The sequence below is a fragment of the Paroedura picta genome, chromosome 9 (genome assembly GCF_049243985.1).
Source record: "Paroedura picta isolate Pp20150507F chromosome 9, Ppicta_v3.0, whole genome shotgun sequence".
Taxonomy (NCBI): Eukaryota; Metazoa; Chordata; class Lepidosauria; order Squamata; family Gekkonidae; genus Paroedura; species Paroedura picta.
Genome location: NC_135377.1, coordinates 30,698,287 through 30,716,532, shown reverse-complemented (window position 1 = coordinate 30,716,532; position 18,246 = coordinate 30,698,287). Strand labels below are relative to the sequence as shown.

General features: G+C 40.3%; 1 protein-coding gene and 1 long non-coding RNA gene across 4 annotated transcripts in view; one reads left to right on the top strand and one right to left on the bottom strand.

Moving 5' to 3' along the window:
- Positions 1–14,160, bottom strand: part of LOC143844687 (uncharacterized) — a 32,625-nt gene extending 18,465 nt beyond the window's left edge. For all 3 annotated transcript variants that reach the window (XR_013234095.1, XR_013234094.1, XR_013234093.1), the window contains exon 1: positions 14,097–14,160. This is a non-coding gene — a long non-coding RNA (uncharacterized LOC143844687). The remainder of the gene's footprint in view (positions 1–14,096) is intronic.
- Positions 1–14,894, top strand: part of KCNB2 (potassium voltage-gated channel subfamily B member 2) — a 177,232-nt gene extending 162,338 nt beyond the window's left edge. The window contains exon 4 of the mRNA XM_077352147.1: positions 6,908–14,894. Coding sequence (XP_077208262.1) covers positions 6,908–9,064 — 2,157 coding nt within the window. The 3' untranslated portion in view covers positions 9,065–14,894. The remainder of the gene's footprint in view (positions 1–6,907) is intronic.
- The last annotated feature ends 3,352 nt before the right edge of the window (positions 14,895–18,246 follow it).

Genomic DNA, 18,246 nt, shown 5'->3' with positions numbered 1-18,246 from the left:
AACTGTGATAGGGAATTAGTGACACTTCCTCATTAATGAATTAGGAAAACCTTTTGGGTTAAATAAATATATCAACCCCACCCTGGAAGGAGATTGTATGCTGGAGGAGTGCTCACATAAGTTCAGGTGTCAAAACAGCTGAGTGGCTGTTTTACATCACTTGGGCAGAACATCCTCTTGTCCATCTTAGAGACCACTTAACCACCAATTCCAAACCAAATTCCAGTTGACAGTTCCTCATTCATTACTAAACTGACTGAATATGACAAGATGTACTCAGAGCTGGTTGGAGAACTTTATTTGGAGCGTGCTCATCAATGTATAAACATCTAAACAATACCTGTGCTGGAAGGCAATGTCAGGGGAAAGGTTTTACTCTGTTCTTTAGGCCTTCAGGGCAGCTGGTTGATCACTCTCTGAAAGAGGATGGTGGATTAGCTGGACCACTGGGCTTTGCTAGAGCATCAATCTAGTGGAATATTTAAAGAGGGGAGACAAAGGGCCTGATCTTGGGTGTGATGTTCTTTAATATTTTTATCAATAACTTTGTCAAAGGAGCCTCCTGCATTAAACAGAATGTAGGACAAGATGGACTTCGAACTCTTAAGATTCTGTGAAGTTGTTGCACTACATCCTTTGTTTTCATTCTTTCTGTTCCCCTTCCATGTAATGATATGCAAATTGTTCTGCTATAGTGATGATAATCAAATTAGGTGCACAGGAACGACGCCACTTTTTAATGCTACTTAAAAACTGGAGACATTCCAGCAGAAACTACAAAGATGTAGAGGACTGAATAAATGAGAAAAAATAAGAGGGTTTTATTATTTGTTTTAAATGATCATTCACAAATCACAAAAGCACATTATCTAGAAGGGGTTTAATACTGTACATCATTTTTATCTTGTAACTAGAATGAAACACATAGACTTCATTTGTATGCAGATTTTCTTTATGAAGACAAAGAATTCAATTAAGTAAAACATTTCACCTGACAGTGAATTGCTGAACTTTCATTTTGTCACTTTATTTGAATGGCAAAAATTACTAGCCCCAAAAGGAGAATTGGTCATTTTTGTGGTATTTGCTATTTTCTGAGGGGGAGCAGGAGGTAAGTTCCATTATTATGAGAGGGATAATAGAACTGCCCTCAGTGCATTGCTGCCCTGCACTATTATGGTGAAACAATGGTGCTGCCATTGACTGTAGTCTACTCAGAGACTTCTGAGTCCTTCTAGTTATGTAACTTTGTTCTCCCTTTGACATTGATACAGTACACATGTTGTTCTTTCCACATGGCTATCACCCAAGGCAGCATCTCTGTGGTGTGTTCCCCTTAAATGCAGTATATGAGTCCTTACCACATGGACAGATCATGATGGGAGCCATGCTAGTCTGCCCGTAGCAGTAGAAAAGATCAAGAGTCCAGCAGCATGCATCCTGAAGACTAACAAAATTTGTTACGAAATCATGAAAGTGCACATTCTGCTACAAATTTTAACTATCATGTAGTATGGGTCCTCAGTATAAAGCCAAACTGTCTGAATAAAACTTGGGTTCTCATAATCCCTGTGCCAATAGTTAATGTGAGTGACTATATTCTAGAACATGCATGGTAATTAATATGTTTATTCATGTACAGAAGCTCAGCCACCATCCATTCAGGACAGAGATTACCTTGTTCCATATCTGCTAACACCTTTTTTAAAGTTCAGTATATTATATCAATGCTATATGTGAACTTATTTAATACACTAGGGGCAAAGCCCGTTGTCTCCAAGAATACAACAGGCGCTAGAGCTTGGCAGTGGGAAGAGGAATGGGAGGAGTTGTCCAGTCTGTAAGGGCATGGGGTTGAATGTTGAGGCCTACTGCACAGGGTTGTTGTGCAGATGAAACAGGAGACAAAAGAGCCAGTTTCCTTTGCGGAATAACACTGTGCAGTGGCCTCAAACCTGCAGAGAGTTGCAAAGAAGAAAGACACATGGCTTGGCTGTGTCTAACCCCTGGCCAGAGCAGTATTTTAAGTGAAAAGGGGCTTTTCTGTGGCCTCCCTGTCAGCCAACTGTTTGGCAGAAGGGGAAACTTTCCCCCCCTCAAAAGGAAGGCCCTCAGGATCCCCTGCGTTGCTCTTGCTCCCCTGCGTCCCTCCCCTCAGTCAGGGCCTGTCAGAGGCTCCTTCGCAGCAGCCCTGAAGGGGGGGGAGCACTCTGCAGCCTCCTGCCAGCTCTGTCAGGGTTCTGAGGCAATTTTCAGTTTGACATAACAGGATAGCCTGGCACAGCCTGTCCAAGCCTCTGTTCTCATCCTCCTTGGCAGCCCTACTGACCTCCTCTCCCTTCGGTGGTCAGGAGCAGACTGGCAACCAGACTGGGCTGGGTTTATGGAATTTTGGTCTGTCCTGGTGAGGGGCCAATAGGAAAGTGCTTCGTGTACCTCCCCATTGGCTGCTTGGCCCTAGATGGGCCCTCTGAGTTTTTATCCTGGACAGGGCCCGCCCTAACTCCTTCCCAGGTGGCCTTACTCTTTTATTTAACCGCAGGAGCGGTTAAAGATTATCACATAATATCACTAATTTAAAATTTTTATCTTAAACTACTCAGGGACTATCGGTGTGGAGTGCTCAATGCTCATCCACTGAGCATTTTTTAATAAAATAAGTTTATAAATGCTAGAATTCAATACCAAATTGTAGCACATTTTACTCTCTAACAAAGACACCGGAAATAGCCTAGACTTGTATCATCTGTGGTGCCATATGGTTTCATGTGTGTGTTAACCAGACTAATTTTAAAATATGCTCTTGTACTTTCTGAAAACGCTGCAGTTTAGAATAGCATGTGCCTTATTCTGGGTCTGTTATGAGGAGGAAAGCCTGAAAATGTGGCACTCATTTACCAATGCCAAGCAGTTGGCTCCCCATGAGTTCTGTTTCTCAAGGTTTTAACCATTTTTTAATTTAATATCACTTTATTTTTGTAATCCTAAAGGAAGTTCACTGAATTTAGTGAAACTTATTTCTGATCAAACGTGCTTAGGTAAAGATGTTTTCAAGTTAGGACTGGATGATTAAAAGGACTTTTCTGAATAGTAGTCCTGATCAATAGCCCCAGGATTCCTGGAGAACATCTGCTCCGGAAGTGCTTTGCACTGCAATCCATAGAAAAATTATACCTAAGTCTGTAGAATAGATTTTTTTTTACCCTGCTTTTCTTTACAATTGCCTTCCCTTTCTGTCTGCACAATGAGTACCTTGTGAGGTAGATGGAACTGAGAAAGTTATAAGAGAACTGTGACAGGCCCAAGGTCACTCAGCAGGCTACATATGGAAGAATAGGAAATTAAACCCAGTTCTCTAGATTAGAATCCAACACTCTTAACTATTACAAGCATGCTGACCTATTTAGACTATAGAACTCAGTGGGCTTAGAATGATGCAGCTTGCTTAGGATAGCATTATAGCAGTACTGTCCTAAGGACTTTTCCCCCAGGATTCTTAATAGGCTGCTGGGGATGGCGCTATCACTGATTAGGTTCCCAGTATGTAGATGATCCCCATAGAAACAGAAACAGAATCTGAACCCCAAAGACCAAGTTGATTTCCTTGAGGTGAGCCATGGAGAGGTCTTTGCTTGCAGGAATGAGTCTGCTGAGACATGGCACGTTTAGTATAGAAGTAAATGTGCCCTGACAATAGAAGACAGTTCACTGGCTTGTTTATTAGAACCTATCCCTCACTCAGTTATGATTACATAGATCAGTGGTTCTCAACCCCCAGGTTGAGACACCTTTGGGGGGTCAAACGACCCTTTCACAGGGATTGTGGCAGGGTGAGCATCTTGGTTGGGGGGGCAGGTGCCCATGCTCAGCAGCTTCAGCAGTGCCCCCAGAAAAAAAAAACAATTTATATACAATAATGAACAATGGGTAATTTCTGTGAAAGAACACTTGCATAATTTTATGGTTGGGGGTCACCACAATATGAGGAACTGCATTAAAGGGTAACACTATTAGGAAGGTTGAGAACCACTGACATAGATGATAGCCTGTCGTTAGAAAAATAACATTGACAGAAGATTCATTATGCAGACTTTTAAAAATCAACATAATTTATTTAATACAAAAAGTACTGCTGGGTTGAGATCACCTAAACCATGTGGGAATAATAGAGCTGAGACTGATGAAGAATTTATCTAGCTAAGCTAGCATGCTGTTCCTGATGCTGCCCTACCATTTTCATCTATTTGCTGTTTCTTTACTTTGGAGACTCGAGCATTTATTTTGATCATTGTATCTCCCCTACCAGTTGTTTTCTGCTACTTGAAGGCTAAATAATGCAAATAATTAAAAGAGTTTTTGTGGAATGATACATGGCTTAAATTTTACCACAGCATAACCAGGAGGGGTATGGGGACCATGCTACTTTGGGTTCATAAACTAAAGAATAAAAAGGATGTCTGCATCTGGAATAAAGTAGGCTATGTTGAACATTTGCCTGCTAATGTTTTGGGGAGGCAAAATACAGCTTTTAGAAGGGATGAAATATTTCCCAACCTTGCTTGCTGTTAATTGCCTGCCCTGATCAGAAGGAAGAAATGGAAGAAATCTTTCCACCCAGCACAAAGGGCAGAAAAGATGGACCTTCAGAAATGGCTTTTTAGGAAAGGTGTAGATACCTGCAGTAGGTAATTATTGTTTCCCAAGAAACATGTTCACTTTCTCTCAGCCTAATGCCCATTTGAAGTGTGCATACACATGGCTTTGCTGAAACTGCTGGTTGTCACTAACAGCAGTTTGGAGATAATTAGGTGGGTAGCCATGTTGGACTGAAACAAAAGAACAATGTTTGAGTTCAGTGGTGCCTTTAAGACCAACTAAGTTTTATTCAATGTATAAGTACATACATGCTTTGTCAGATACACATAAAAGCTTATAATTTGTATAAAAATGTATTAAAGGTGCCACTGAATTCAAATTTTGTTCTGCACTTTTTGATTTAGAACATGGATGGCCAAATTCTCTAACAAACACACATGAAACTACCTTATGCTGAACTAGACTTAAAACGTGAGGTAGTCATTCTGTTCTGACTGATAGCATCTTTTTAAAGGGAACTTGTGGGGAAGGGAATTAGCACCGGAAAAGCTATATTTAACTTTGTTGGAAAGATGGAGAATGAAATATGTCAAAGTCAGGAATAATTTTTCCATCCCTGTCTTATCTGTCTCCGAGTAAAGGAAAATACTGAGAGAAGCAGGTTTACAAACATGATCATGAATTGCCCATGGTTGATTTTAAAAAGAACCTTCAGCTTTTTGTTGCTGTAGATCAGAAGTATGTGTGTGAGAGAGAGACTGAGATGGTACTTTTTAGCACTTCTGCATCTTTAGAAAAACATGAGCATCAAAAATGCTTTTAACTGAACCATTTCTCATAAATAGGAACAAATGATTCCCTCCCCCCTTTTTTGCTTCACTGAGCCTAAATTGAACTTCGAAGCAGAAAACAATTTACTTTAGTTCTTTTAATGGAATACAGAAATTATGAAAGCCTTTTTATGAAAAAGAAATGCATTTCCAAATGCTGTACTTTGGTAAATCAGTTTAGTGTAGCTGTAGCATTTTCTCAAATTATCTTAAGGCTGTCCATGGTGCTAAGTCATAAAGTGCTAATATATGTTGAGTTTTTTATTTCTAGGCTTCTTCTCGAGATGACTTTTAAACTATGGTTTGGGTTATCTTTCATAAGAAGAATTTCGCCTCATGGAAGAATCCATCCTTAAGTAGAGGGGCATCCTTATACCCAGCAGGAAAAAGCCATATGACAGATGTCTCAGATCAAATCTCTCAGTGGTCATTGTTCATATTGGTTAGATGTCGAAACTCTATGGAATAGAACATTATAACTATCATAGCACCCATTAATGAAGCACTGTATTACATTCAGCAGTTAATGTAACACAAGTTATTGTCTCATGGACCATTTACACGTCTACAAAAGCTGTCCTTAATATGAAGTGCTTGGGGTGCCATAATGAGAAGATGCTAACTCACCAGTTAGGATCAATTTTCTCCCAAACACCAGTAGGAGGGGGTAATAGGCATGGCTTGTTCCTGTAGCTGCTCCCTAGATAGGTGCGGCTGCTAGCCAGGTTTCAAGAAAAATTCCTTGATTTGCTGCTCTGAGTGCCGAGGAGGGAAAGAGGCCAGGCATGGTCAGGCAGCTCCATATAAGGGTGCCTGTCCAGCCCCATTCCCAACATCAACCCGCCGACTCGTGCCGCCCCAGTGTTTGCTGCATAGTCCAGGGGGTTGGACTAGATGACCCATGAGATCCCTTCCAACTCTATTATTCTATGATTCTATGCTGGGACTGGGAGTCAGACACTCCCTCCAGTGTCCCTTCCCAGCACTCCTCCCCCATGGCAGCAAATGGCTCTCTCACTGATTTTCAGGTGCTTTTACAGGATAAAGTCTCTGCAAGCCAGCGTTCTTAGTGAATCTCCAGAGATGTTAAATAGAGGATAATTGGACAGGAGATCAATCTTAAGGATAACAATGCTTATTCCAGCATGAGCTTTTGTTAGTCGTAGCTGACAGTGAAATGTAGAATAGCACCCAACTATGCTAAATGTCTGTGTTTGATGTTCAAAATTGGTATATAGATGGGGTTTACATCAATCATAGTAAACTCAGGAATCACAGTAGGAAAGGCATGATCACTTACAGGGCCCACAAAAAGGGTCATGCACCAACACTACAAAGGCTGTACAGGGCTGGCTCTATAGCCACAGTGTAATGAGACTGAGTGTAATGGCTTGAAACTCTTTTAGTGTGTTGTTTCTGTGGTTGAAATTCAAGCATCCATTATGAATCACTAACCAGTTTTGCTTGTTTTTCTTTTACAGATTTTGGCCATTGTATCCATTTTATTCATTGTACTGTCCACAATTGCATTATCACTCAACACTCTACCTGAGCTTCAAGTAACTGATGAATTTGGACAACCAAACGACAATCCCCAGCTAGCACATGTAGAAGCCGTGTGTATAGCTTGGTTTACTATGGAATACCTTTTGCGTTTCCTTTCATCTCCGAACAAGTGGAAATTCTTCAAAGGCCCACTAAATGTGATTGATTTGCTGGCCATTTTGCCATATTATGTCACTATTTTCCTCACCGAATCCAACAAAAGTGTGCTGCAGTTCCAAAATGTTCGCCGTGTGGTCCAGATATTCCGTATCATGAGAATACTAAGGATCCTTAAACTTGCCCGACATTCTACAGGCCTTCAATCTTTAGGATTTACTCTCAGGAGGAGTTACAATGAATTGGGTTTGTTGATATTATTTTTAGCAATGGGAATTATGATATTTTCCAGTCTTGTATTTTTTGCTGAGAAGGATGAAGATGCTACAAAGTTTACAAGTATTCCTGCATCATTTTGGTGGGCCACAATCACCATGACAACAGTTGGTTATGGAGACATTTATCCTAAGACTTTACTTGGTAAAATAGTTGGAGGGTTATGCTGTATCGCTGGAGTGCTAGTAATAGCCCTGCCCATTCCTATAATAGTAAATAATTTCTCAGAGTTCTATAAAGAACAAAAACGGCAGGAGAAAGCCATTAAAAGAAGAGAGGCGCTTGAGCGGGCAAAAAGAAATGGAAGCATTGTCTCAATGAATCTAAAAGATGCCTTTGCTCGCAGCATGGAGCTGATAGACGTAGCTGTAGATTCCAGCAAGACTGAGGAAGCAGCCAACCCAAAACAAACCCATGATGATAATCATTTGTCTCCAAGCCGATGGAAATGGGCCAGGAGGACAATATCTGAAACAAGTTCTAATAAGTCCTTGGAAAACAAATACCAAGAAGTGAGCCAGAAAGATTCCCATGAAAAACTAAACAACACTGCAGCATCCTCCAGTCCCCAACACTTGAGTGCTCAAAAACTCGAAATGTTATACAATGAAATTACTAAAACCCAGTCTCAGCCTAATCTTAATGCCAATTACCAAAATCCATCAGCAAAACCTTCACTCTGTCAGGAGGAAATAGAAATGGAAGAGGTTACTGGATCAGAAGGACCATCGGCATCAGGACCCAGACATGTAATAACTGACATGAGAAGCATTTCTAGCATTGACAGCTTTGCCAGCTGTGCCACTGATTTCACTGAGACAGACCGGTCTCCACTCCCCCCTTACTCTGGTTCTAATCTACAGCTCCGGTTCTCACTCCCATGTGAGTCTATACATTTAGAAGACCAAAGACCAAAGACTTCTCAGCTTTTATCACTCTCCAGAGATAAAATACTTTCCCCCAGAGACATGACTTTTGAATACCCCACTGATACTGGTATGAACACTGGCTCCCAACCTCTGCTTCAAGGTAATTTCCACTTTGACAGTGCTATGGACAGTCCAAAAAGTTCTCTGAAGGGAAGCAATCCATTAAAATCAAGGTCCCTCAAGGTTAACTTTAAAGAAAACAGAGGCTGTGCTCCACAAACACCACCTAGCACTGCAAGGCCATTGCCAGTGACAGCAGTAGCAAGCCTTGCAGCATCAACTCCTCAGCATATTAGCACCATCCTGTTAGAAGAAAATTCACCGCAAGGAGAGAGACCCATGCTTGGTTCCGAAATGCCAGTTCTTTGCCAGGGAGCTTCCAAGACCTCATCCCCTCTGTTTCCCAAACAAAGGCTTTTTACTTTCCCTTCCAAGGAGAGGAGAAGCTTCACCGAAATAGATACTGGAGAAGACAATGACTTCATGGAGATTCCTGGCATAAGACGTGAAAAGCAGGAGGGCAACAAGACAAACTGCTTTGGGGATAAACACAAGGATGACAATCATTTAACAGAAGAACCTCTGGTCAGCTCTTCCTCTCCCAAAAGCTTGGCTCACAACTGTACTCAAGACATTTACCATGGTGGGGGGGAAGTAAAAGCAGACAATAGCCAAGAAGGACATAAAATGGAAAACCATTTGTTTCCCCCAGAAATACATACAAACCCTGGAGAAACTGGTTACTGTCCCACACGGGAAACCAGCATGTGACTAGTTATAAGAGCAATAATCACAAAAACTCATTTCTTATCATCGCAATTAGTAATGCCAATGAACTAAAACATGGCAGAGCCTCAAAAGGACATAAAATGTTATTTTTGCATGGCATGAAGAGTTGTTTAGTTTAAGTACTGTTTCATTTAAAAGTGGGAATCTACTTTTTGTAACAAAAAAGGGGGGATCAGGGAAAGTATGAAAGAAGAACCTTGAGTAAAATAAAGAGCTCTGTTAGGAGCCTCTCTTCTGCAATGTCTGACATTTTTGATCCTTTCACTTAAAGACTGTAGAATGGTTGTTTTTTAAAAAAATCTCTTCACTTTTTTCCTCCTAGTTATAATGAACTTTGAAATTTGCACACAAAAGGAGGAAATGTCAATGCATGTGTTTATACCGGTGTGAAATAAGGTGCTTTGAGCCTGCAAATTGCATATATTTGTAAATAATTTGGATTTCAGGGGGAGACCTACAGTTATCAAGGGTCTGTGGACATGTTTCCTGGAACATGAGCACTTCCTTCACAGTCTGCTGCCTGGAGGATTTGTACAGACTTGTGTTGCAAACTTGCAACTTCTTAAAGCATCTCAACCTATCTGCTTTCTGTTTAAAAGCTCATAAAGTATAAGCTACAGAATTTTACACCTTATTGTGAACGAAATCATCGCTTTAGTTATTTTTATTTACATAGTCTTCACTGATGTTGGTCTGGATAATCCCCTATTATGATTGTGCAAGATTTAATGACCAGAAATTGAAAGTTTGCCAAAGTCAAAACAAAAATAAGGCATCATATGTTATACAACATCATTATTTTGATGGCAATGAAATGTGCCAAATGGTCATGAAAAATTTTATATTAAAATCTCAACCTGTTTATTACAGTCATGATCATTCTATTAATTATTGTTAAAATATCATTCTATTTAGAAGATTTGGTTATTGTATATTTGTGTCTGATATCACTTTACAAATGCTGTCATTTGCCCCCTGCTTTTACAACAGTAGGCACCTCAGTTGTAGGTGTTGTTTAACAATCGTAACTACTAATCCTAAAGCCAGTAAAAACCTTAGCCCAGGGTGACTGATCTTTCCCTTGCAACAAGACTCTCTCTCAGCTTCAAGAGAGACATGCTGAATTCAGTGTCTGCTTTGGATCAATTCCCCCTATCCCATTGTTCATACAATTTTGTAATTAACATATAGCATATTTTTGGAACATCCATGGTAGCTTTGTCCTTCAATGCCACCTCTTACTTCACGTACATGCAATTCTCCTTAAGAGATGGAGAGATGGAGAACTCACTTGCAATGAGACTAACTAGTATGAGAACTGAACTTCTGAAACACATGTATTTGCCAAATGTCCATTAGTGTTCGATTTTCCTGTAAAAATGAATGTGATAATATTTGTGTTCTTTATTCATTAACCCCAAAATCTATTCCAATTATTGTGATTTTATATAGTGCAGAAAGCAATCCCTCTATAATTCAATTTACTTCAGCAAATGATTTCTAAAGTAGCTAGCTGTGATTCAAAGATACTCATAAACTTGTTTTTCTTCCAAGAACAATTTCTGTTAGAGAACAGCTTTCAGCAAGAAACTGTAGGCCTGATTCTGTAGCCTTACATTTTCTTACATTTTCCTTCTGGAAGGATCACATGGCAGAATGTGAAACAAACATTTTGGACCAAATAACAAGCATAGGCAAAAATAATTGGAAGAAACTTGCTAACAGAGATCTCATAGAATCATTGAGTTGGAAGGGGCCATACAGGCCATCTAGTCCAACCCCCTGCTCAACGCAGGATCAGCCCAAAGCATCCTAAAGCATCCAAGAAAAGTGTGTATCCAACCTTTGCTTGAAGACTGCCAGTGAGGGGGAGCTCACCACCTCCTTAGGCAGCCTATTCCTATCTCCCCCCACTGCAGCCCCTAATACTTCCAACAAGTCATTGGACATGGATGAGCAAAAATCCACAGTCTGCAAGTGAGGTGTTTGCAGTGAACAATTGCATTTGCCACTGTGGAAACACCACTGGAGCTATTTTGCCCTGTCCCCTCTTCTCACTGCAGTTGACCGGGCTATGTGGCTTTTTTTCTATGCGAGTCACACAACCTCCAGCACCAGGGGTTCAGAGTTCAGTACACTGCTCGGGGAATGGGAAAGCAGGAACAATCCATACCCACAAATAGCCATATAAGCTCCCTTTGCTGAATCCAGCCTAGTGTTTTATTTTTGTTGTTTCGTTCCCTTTTAACATTTGGCTTTGTTTTTAGATACTATTAACTGAACCAGTGAGTAAAATGTAACTTTTAAAATACAATGTCTGGTCATTAAATCTCAGAGTATAAATTTGTTTTTGGCTGTCCAGGAAATTCTGCACGTGATTTAACTTAATTATGTGGCACTCTGCTTAACACTTTAGAATGACTTGTGTTCCAATTCCTGAATCTTCTTTAATTGTTTAGACTTGGTAGCTATTCTTGTTGACTAAATGCTAGCCAGCTTTTATGAGACATTGCTCAGCAATTTCTGTACAGTTTTTGGACATTATAAACTATTTGCTTTGCCTTTAATACAATAATCATATGAAGACAAAAAAAACCCCAACTAAATCAGACCTTGGCCTTAGGTTGAAGATTCATATTCAAGCCATTGGTAGCTTGATCAGTGATTTCAATGAAGTCATGAACTCTTTACCCAGGGAAATATCTAACTGACTGGCATGACTGTTCTTGAGCTATAGATATAAATCTCTGTTGCTTATTATGCTCTTTTCATAAAGAATCGTGGAATGCTGATGCATTGTATCAAGCAGAATGTCCATGTCCCTGTTTTACATATGAAAAAGTAAAATGTGACATGATTACTTGCTTCAGTTTATAACGGAGCTTCCATTTCCGATCTCCAAAATGCAGGTTCCTCATGCTATATTCTGGGAGCCCCTCGCTATTGCATACAGAAACAGCCAATTGTAACCCTCAATAAAGTGCTCATATATATGGTGGTTGTCAGTGCTGCCAAGTTGCAGTAGACATGGTGACACTGTAGGGTTTTCAAGGCAAGAGATGTTCAGAGGTGGTTTGCCATTGCCTTCCTCTGCAGAGCAACTTTGGACTTCCTTGGTGGTTTCCCATCCAAGCACTACCCAGAAGCTGACCTTGCGGAGTTACCGAGAGATAACAAGGTTGGGCTAGCAAGGCCATCCAAGTCACAGTCCTCACCTAGGTTGTTAGGATTAAATACGTTGGTGTAACTAAAAAAGGATCATCAGTCCTAGGAAATTATTTTGAAGTAAAAACAGGGTACTATTGTGTTAATGTCTCAAAAGGGGACAGGTGAGAAGGCTATTCCAGCATCCCTCCCTTGCAGAGATGGAGGGAAGGGCATGGTTTGCCACAGTTGGTGAGAAGGGAGAGCAGACCACTTTTGTACTGGCTTCCTGTGTGTGCAGAGTTGGGTGGGATGGAGAAAGCCTGTAGGGGGGCTAAGATCACTTGCCTCCCTGACTATTGCCAAGGCAGACCAAAGGAGCAGCTGAGCACACTGCAGGGAGGAATAAGTACTAGGAAAAAGAATAAAACAGACAGGGGGGGTGGAAATCCACTCAAATCAACCCACCATCTTTTCATAATGGAGTCAGATTTGTCCACCTTAATCCAGCTTCTCATAAATCCCCCCACTTTCTTTCTCAGGGGGTTTCCCATCTTTGGAGGGCTCCAACCATTCTAGCACTTTCTTTAAAAGGCTCCATCACTTAGCACAGGACTGTGACAACTTAGGTGTCCCTCACTGGCTGCCTCACCAAGCCCAGCCCAAGCCACAAGCCTCCCTTCCTTTATAGAGATGAACATGGATCTGTATAAAGGTATTATCATGTAAAGCATCTTGCCCTGTACCTGCAGTTAAAGCCAAAGCCTTATTGAGGAGGTATACCACCCTCAAATATGCCATCAGAACTGATAGCACAGCATGGTATGCAAGCAACAATATGCTGTACATATAGCTTATTTCATACTATCAATGTAGTTAACTGGCTTCTTAGGAAACAATAACATCTAACTACGTAACACCTCTCCCTGTTCCTCAAAATGGAAAACAGTCAGCATTGTGTCTTCCGCAGACTTTTGTTATGGACAAAGATTCTTCGGCTACATCACAGCTATGTCTTCTTGCTTTTTTACTACAAAAGTAGATTACGAGTCAAAACACTGTTTTGAGGCTGTTTATATTTATATTGTTGTAGTCTACCATGAAGTTACAAAACATGAAGAATCAGGGATGCTTCATTATCCCATAAAGTTTTGTGGTATCCCACAATCTACTCAGATACTGACATTTATAATTCAGTAACTTTTCAAAAGCTTTCAAGAGTTCTGGTATTATAGATCATTTCAATCAAGTGACAACAGAGGAAAATTAAGATCCTCATTAAATAAGAAAAGAAACAATTCAGATCAACAGTAAAATAACACCTGAATATTGGCTGTTTTGCATAGCAACTCCTTTCCCTCCCTCACTGTTCCTCTCTCTCATCCTTTAATCTATGTGCTGAAAAAGTTGGAGCATCTGGTTAGAGCATGCACAAAAATATTTGGATACAAGCATCTGAAAATGAACATTTGTGCCTATACCTGCAATTCTTAAACAGTCAGAGTCTCTTAAGAAAAAGCCAAGAACATTTAAAATATTATAATCCTAATGAAGGATTTATTATTGTTTCAGGCAAAACATGGGTTTCTGCCTGTCTTTCTCAGCTCAGACAACCGGGGGGGGGGGGGGAATCCCAGATCCTCAGGCATTGTGTAAAGACTTATAGCACTGGAGATTCTCAGCAAAGTTATGCAGAGCTTTAGCCATCTCATTATATGCAAATCAGTGACAGTCAATGACAGTCCTGAAGATAAAATGAAACGTTTAGGGATCAGTTTTCACTCAAGAGAGCTCAGCACTTATCCTGTTGCAATGAAATAATTGTAAATAGCCACTAAATATGTACCAATTCATGTTTATACATTGTTACCTCCTGTATTTGTTTTTAAATACAGTAGCTGAACCTCAGTTTCATTAAATAACTTCGTTCTCTTCTATGAATGCTGCAGGGGGGAAGCACAACAGTATTTTTTTTTATTATTTTAGCAGGATAGCATTGTGTTCACTTTTACTCAGTTTTCAAGGAATGATAGCATTTCACTGTAAACTGTTATACTAACAACATATCCTTATTTTTAAAAAGCACATACTTTCAATAGGAGATCAATGCATAGATGATAAGTCTTGTCTAACTTCAAACACCTGCCTTTACAAAACGCCCCATCTAATACAGGAAAGTATGCTGAGATACTTATATACATAGTTTGGGATAGGGGCAAGGCTGATAAATACAGTGTTCATATAGGGCATTTTGCAATGGTTACAGCATCAAATGTGCTTCGTTGCATTACTGTATTTACTAGAAATGTTTTGGTCTCACTTCTTTTCTGTATAGTATACTACTTTAACTTCTCCCCCTCCGCTGTCCATTCTACACCATTACTAGAACTGCACATATTATATTTGTATCAACATTTCCATATCAGCTGCATTTTAATGTCATGAAAAGGAAAAGGGTTTTTTTTGTTACTAGATTTGGCTGATCAACTAAATATTTCTGCACCAATCAGCATATATTTCTGCACCAATGCATGTTATAGTCTGTATTGTACAGTTGTTCAACATCCAAATATTTTGTTTATTTACTGTCAAATGTCTGTAAAATGAATGGCATTGTTCTCCATTTCAGTCTGCTAGAAGCAGGGTAGTAAATAAATGTGTAAATGAATCATCAGTGTCTCATTTCAGTTCTCTGCATGAAACCACTTTGCATTAAACATTACATACATACCAAAATGCTAATCCATGGTTTCTTTAGGCATTTTTTAAAATTACTTTGGTAGAAGGAATAAGTAGAATAAGAGTGCATGTTTTATGTTTATTGTGTTGAAAGGGGTAATCATGTTAGTCTACTATGGCAAAATAAAACAAAGTCCAGTGGCACCTAAAAGCCTTAACATTTATTTCAAGGTGAACATTCATAAGTCACAGCTTTCTTCCTCAGATATATGGAAGAAATTTGTACTGGTAATCCAATTTAAAGGGAAGATTGCAAGAAGGGGAGAAGGAGGAATTATGATGGAGAGCCCTCTCAGCCCAGCCATCTTGGTGCTATGTACATCAAATAAAATCAACATAGTTAAAACACTTCAATAAAATCTGTAAAAATCAATAAGAGCAGCATCCCATACATTCCTATCACCCACATTGCTTTCACCCCCTATTAGTTGCCAGAGCTAGACAGCACAGGAGAGTGTTTTGAGGGGGGAGGGGTTCTGACATGTTCCTGGCAGTCTCAACCAAATGCCTGGTGGAAGCACTCCATTTTACAGGCCCTCCAGAACCAAGTGAACTCTGACAGGTCTTGTGTCTCCTCCTGCAGTTCGTTCCACCAGGTGCAGGTATAGGTTTTGTGTAACAGAAAGAGTATCTTTGAATCCCACCATAAAACTTCAAAGTGTGCATTTTCTGCGTGTCTTCAGCAGAATCCACAGTAATGGATGGTGAGTGGCTTGAACAGATGGTACGTTTAAGTTAAAATTAGCAATTGCAAGGTTACAGTCTGGCAAAACATGTTAGGTACAGCCAGCCAGCATTTTTTTCTAAAGTCCTGTTTATTATGCCTTATTACCACTTAAGTCTTTTCAGGCAACAGGAATGGAAAACAGGAGCAAAATACTTCAGGCAGTTATTTTCTATAGTCATATAGTCACATTCCTTTCATTTTGGGTTCTCTGCTGTCGTTGCTTCCTTCAAGGTAGATTCCTTGTTTGCTAGAACACTGACAGCCTTCGAGCGGGAGCTGACAGCACGTCCTTCCATCACCACCAAGACATATTTGTACTTCCTCCTCTTGAAACTATGTGCAAGGTTTATCTGTCTCATTCTATGGTCTCCGTGTCTTACGTGTCTCCATGGAAGGCCATGTGAAGTAACTGAGAGAGAAGAGGGGGCAAGGGGCAGCTCCCCAGTTAAGAGACGCATCTCATTCAAGGAGATAATATCTATATATACTTAAGTGATATAGTACCCCCATTCAGAGTCTCTCACTCCAACAAAAATGAAGGCAAGAGAACAGAATATGTTGCAAATACAATAGACTAGATGAACGAGCAGAGGGCACATTGCTGTGATGACCTGCCCAGTGGCAGTTCTTTCCTGTTCAGTGACAATCAGCCTGCAGGAAGTGACTCAAAACTCCCTTATCTTCAGTTCTACTCAAGACCCATTGGATCTTATTCCCAAAACTCAAGAAGAAAGTTGGCATCAGGAAACACTGGCCAGGATCATGCTGGGGGTCATTGGCAAGCTGAAATGAATTAGATATAAAACATCACCTTCTTTCTGCCACAAGCCTAAGAACTGCTTTAAGGCTGCAATCCTATGCCTACATACCTTTGGAATTAGTTCTGACTACATTATTTATTTCTGCACTGGTGTCAAATTAATCTTTTAAAAAGAGTTTAGATATTTGCAGAGCAAATTGAGATAATGTTATATATGCAGCAGCAGCAGCAAGCCGTCTTTGTGCATTCAGGTTCAGTCCATTATTAACTGGACATAAGTTACTGTTTCTCTTCAGGCTTGTTTATGTCATTGCATGTTCATTATCCATTTGTAAGCATGACAACATTAAACTACATTATTTTTAATAATGAGAATTTGAACACACAACTGCAGAGCAGTCATTTGAAACTACAATAATGCTTCACTTCATGAGGATGAGGTTGGTATTTAGTCATTGTCATTGTTTCAGGGGGGGATCAGAATCCAAATCTTTGTACCTAATAGGCAAGAGCTTGTCTGTGCAGATAAGCAGATTTATGGGTCCAGCCACAACTGCCTCTTAAGATGCTGTGGACCAGGAGGAATTCCCAGGCTTGCAGAACAATCTAATTATTTTTTAAAACATTTAGGGATGACTCCACCACTAGCAATGCATTAGAGGCAAGACCCCTCCCGCCAAAAAAACAAAAACACTGGGAGGTAAAAACAAACCTGAACCAAGGGAAGGGCAGATGGGTCCAAGGAAAGTGAGATTTCCCCTTCCCCCCAAGTCCCAATTGATCCCCTCCTTTATTTAGGTGAGTTTGAGTTTTAAAAATTCAGTTGCAGATAGCGTTAATACATCTCACAATGAAGGACATATTCTAGTCTCACTTGGACATCATACAAGACAAGCAAAGTACGAATAAAACAGGGTTGCACTTACCTGTAACTGTTGTTCATCGAGTGGTCTTCTGGCAGGCCTGCACAGAAGCCGCAAAGATGAATTAAAGCTTCCTTCTTTCTTCCACTTTACTTCCATGTAACAACAAGTCGGTTGCTGTTCTTGAGGAACCCATGTTGGCTCTAGTGATCACAGCCATCCTTTCTAAGTGCTCAAGGATTTCCAATTTGATTTGTTCTAAAACCTTTCCAGGTATAGACATCAAGCTGATTAGCCACTAGTTACCTGGATCCTCCCCCCGTTTCTTGAAGACTGGACATTTGTCTCCATTGTTTTGAATCTGGGCTCTCTTCCGTGGTAGAGAACCCATGATTGGCCACAGGTGGTCATGTGACAAACTTGCCTTAAAGGAGAAGCCCCTAATTTCTCTCAATTTCTGTCGCTCTTGGATATTTTTCTGCCTTCTTCTATCCTCTCCCCCCCCCCTTCAAGAAAAGAAATGATTTTTTCCTCCCTCCTCTGACTTCTTGGATCCTCTCCCCCCTTCAAGAAAACAAAGAAAGAGTCTCTATTTGCCTCCCCCCCTCTTCTGAGCCTCCCTAACCATGTGCAGAACACTTTCCTGTTTCAATGGGGAGGAGGGGAGAGGAAGACTCAAGTTCAAATCGATCTGTATTCAACAGGATTGACAATGGAATAAACAAAGTAAGTGCAGACTCTGCCCTGGATTCTGTTTTTAAACTGTGAATATTTTGGCATAAATGCACTGCCAGGCATTAACTGCCCAACCTCACAGGGCAGAGGCTCAAAAGGCATATATTCTCACTCACTGTGCTGTTCTAGACCTCTAGCCTGCACTTCACTCATTTTCCAGAGTTACTCTCAATGTTTTAGATTCTCCAACACGTAT